Below are 3,782 nucleotides of genomic sequence, written 5' to 3' on the forward strand. Positions count from 1 at the left end.
ATGGATGAAGTGGAAGCTCGCGTCGGGGGTGCTGTGTGATAAGAAGGTGCCGCCCAAGCTTAAAGGCAAATTCTACAGGGTGGTAGTCCGTCCGCCCTTGTTGTATGGAGCAGAGTGTTGGCCAGTTAAGAACTCCCACATCCAAAAAATAAAGGTGGCAGAAATGCGGATGTTGCGCTGGATGTGTGGGCTGACTAGAGGGGATAGAGTTCGGAATGAGACTATCCGGGAGAAGGTTGGTGTGACTTCAGTGGAGTGCAAGATGCGGGAAGCACGATTGAGATTGTTCAGACACGTGAAGAGGAGGGGCATGGATGCCTCGGTCCGTAGGTGTGAGAGGCTAGCATTGGATGGTTTTAGGCGGGGTAGGGGTAGGCCGAAGAAGTACTGGGGTGAGGTGATTAGGCGGGACATGGAACAGTTACAGCTCACCGAGGACATGACCCTACATAGGAAGGTCTGGAGGACGCGAATTACGGCAGAGGACTAGGGCTAGTTTGGGTCGCTAGAGTAGGGAATTACTTGGTGGGGGTTTTATTCTTGTTATGATTCCGTGTTCCGTGTTCCGTGTTCCATGTTGCATTACGAATCTGTGTGCTTTCCTCTGCTCTCCTCTGTTTTATATTACTTATGGGTGCCGTATTTATGTTATGTAATCTGCTTCTGTGCTTTACTATGTGTTTGTGTGGTATCTCGTGCCTTGAGCCGGGGGTCTATCGGAAACAGCCTTTCTACTTCTTCAGAGGTAGAGGTATGGACTGCGTACATCTTACCCCCTCAGACCCCACTAGGTGGGAATACACTGGGTTTGTTGTTGTTGTTACTGCCTCGTAGTGTTTGTTCCATGGGGGTTGCTGCCGTGGCAGGGTTAAGAGGAATTGAAGGGTCCTACCCTACACACTAATGATTTCTGAAACATTCAAATGCACGACCTATAAGTTGTGATTGTGTCATGCTTTAGAAATACTTTGAAAAATATAAAATCAATCACATCAATTTCAAATCACCTGTTGCAGATAGCAACCTGGCTAATTCATAACTAGCACCAGATAGGGGCCTGGCAATTGAATACACATTCGAGCACCATATGGCCGATTAATATAATTGATCCAAAGCATGCTAGTCTTAAGACCAATAATTGTTTATCAATTTGAGATTATGGTAGAAAACGACAAACTTCAAATCACGGGTTTATTTGTCTCTTAACGTTAAAAAATAAAAGTAAACATAACTCTTTTATATCAGCCGATGTAATCCATTGGTCCATAAGGTCCAAAACCCCTCAGCCCAAAAACCCTTTTTCCTCTTAGGGTTCCATCCCATGTCCTTACATAACTGGTCATTGTGCCAAACATGCAACGCAGCAATGCACGATCCTCTATAGTACTTGTTGTAAGAATATCTTTTCTTGTATTTATCCCATTCTGCTATGTCTTTCTCCATCATCTTTACGCTAGGTAGCTTGAATTTTCCATCAAGAAGCTCTGCCAGCCACCGGCACCTTATTTCCGATGTGTATAGATTGGTTGTACTTTCTGAGAATCCAATTATTGCCAGTTATGGAATTCCGGGATGGATAATCCAATTTCTGGTGTATGCTTGCAAAAGTATTCTTTTATTACTCACCTATAGAGGGGAACTGCAGCAGAATCATCTATGCCTGCAATGAATTCCTGATATTTTGGTGATTCAAAAATGTGTTTGAGCTTATCAATTCCCGTGAAGCCGGTAGCGAGTATGACTAAGTCGGATTTTATTGGTTCAGCTTGACCCTTGAGCAAGATACCTTCTTTACAGAATCCAACAATCTCTACTTTCTTGATGAGCTTGATACTTCTTTCCTCAACTCTATCGTAGAAGCCATCCGGCAGCACAGAAAGTGAACATGAACTCAAATCGTTTAAGAAGCTGTGCTCTGGCACCATTCCATGTTGTCCAAGCCTGTTTTTGCGTTTTATATAACTTTCTACAAATTTTGAGAAGGCCCATCTCTGTAAATTAATAATACAAATGAAATTATTAGTACTGCAAGTTAGTTTTGTGAGAGGAAGAGTAAAACTCCGATAAGGTAGCAATATGAACATTTATTGTTGCAAAACTAAACATATACGGCTTTGGGATGGATGGGAATACCTTGAGAAAAGACAGTAGTAGTTATTACTTTATTAGAACGTGTCGCTTTTTGTTATTTTAGCAGCAATATTTGTATTTATTTTTCTCACTTACCTCAGAAGAGAGATATCTTAATTTAGGATGAACGAGATCGAAGTAAGTCATACGTTGCTGGGTCTTAAAATAATTACTTAGTAAAGAAAAGCAATTACCAATGGTGAAAGAGTTGTGGCAAGGAGACTTAGAAGAAGGCCTTCACCAGGTTTATGCACCAAAAGTTCGGAGAATCGATTCGTGTAGAGATATCCCAAATGGAATCCCCATGGGGAAAAATCGGGAAGGTTCCAGTGTGGGGTCCTGACAACTACCGTGCATGGACGTTCAATCCCTGCGTAACTTTAATACATTAGTGCAAATTAACAACCCAAGAATATAATCAAACTGATGGTTTATAAACAAACAATGAAGAGGTAGAATTAATTAAGGAACTTGCCATATTTAACCGTAGAGCACTCCATGGCAATGTCCATTATTTCTGATTTTTGAAATCCAACTACAGCTACATGTTTTCCTTTGACAAAGTTGGTTGCAGTTTTGGGTTCCATTTTGGAATAATCCATTGAATGGATTACTTCACCCTCAAAAGCTTCAGGGCCTTTGTTCCCAGGAAATTCTGGTATGTTTGGAACTCGGCTGAACCTTCCCATGCAAACTATTACAAAATCAACTTGATATACCTGCAATTTCAATTTTCAACCAACCATGAGACATTCATTATATTGATTATTGATCGTTAAACTGACCGGTCAAACCCCATATAATTAACAGTACAACTTTCGCATGCAAACCAACAAAAATCATTGATTAACGTCGTAAAAATAATTAATTCGTACTAGATAGTCTTTCTCCTAGATCTTAGAAATCGCTTTATTTGTGTATTTCTCGTTTTCATAAGGTTTGTATTCTACTAATAATTGGGGAGGTTATATTATAACAATTTTAATTAACACCGATTGTCTCTCTTGCTCTTACAGTCAGTTTGGTCAAGCGCGCGGCTGGGCTGTTGCACTGCCCAGATCGAACCCAATAACCGTGGAACTTGAATTAGTTCACTCTTTTAACCTCCAACCTGTTGAACAGGTAAAAGGGCCTTGGTGTCCCAAAACCTCCAATGCTACTCTCTGACTCTCGAACGCGACTGGATCAAATCCTTTGGAAATTGCATATTTGCATTCCAAGATCGAGGCCGCTATATCTATCACCTCCTTCTTTTTGCTTTCTCTGCCATTGCTACTGCTATTTTTTTTCCTTTCTGAATATACTATAATAATATGCCCGGATGATGGGTTTCATTCATACATAGATATGTAGAGAGTTTGAATTGCCCTCTATATATCTAGTCTATATATATAATAAAACAAAAAAGTTAGCCTAAAATTAAGCCAAGTGGCATATTGAGAACTAGCCACTTGGTATTTTGACAACAAAAATCTATTTTGTTGGCAACAAAATTTATTTTGGTGAATAATCAATTAATTACTATGACCAAAAAGTCATTCCAAAATAAAAAATATTTCAATAGAGATGTCATTCCTTAAAATATATGAACAATTAATTTAAACAACATAAATAATAATATTATAAAAAGTAAATATTTATGATTTTACTAC

General features: G+C 39.4%; 1 protein-coding gene across 1 annotated transcript; it reads right to left on the reverse strand.

The window, feature by feature from the left end:
• Nucleotides 1-879: 879 nt before the first annotated feature.
• Nucleotides 880-3,444, reverse strand: LOC107879573 (probable flavin-containing monooxygenase 1). Its single transcript, XM_047395265.1, has 3 exons — nt 2,602-3,444; nt 2,325-2,508; nt 880-1,991 (listed from the first exon to the last, which is right to left on the reverse strand). Exons 1-3 carry the CDS (start codon nt 2,817-2,819, stop codon nt 1,623-1,625), a joined length of 771 nt encoding a protein of 256 aa, XP_047251221.1. The 5' UTR covers nt 2,820-3,444; the 3' UTR covers nt 880-1,622.
• Nucleotides 3,445-3,782: the final 338 nt, after the last annotated feature.

Source organism: Capsicum annuum, chromosome 8, assembly GCF_002878395.1.
Source record: "Capsicum annuum cultivar UCD-10X-F1 chromosome 8, UCD10Xv1.1, whole genome shotgun sequence".
Lineage (NCBI taxonomy): Eukaryota > Viridiplantae > Streptophyta > Magnoliopsida > Solanales > Solanaceae > Capsicum > Capsicum annuum.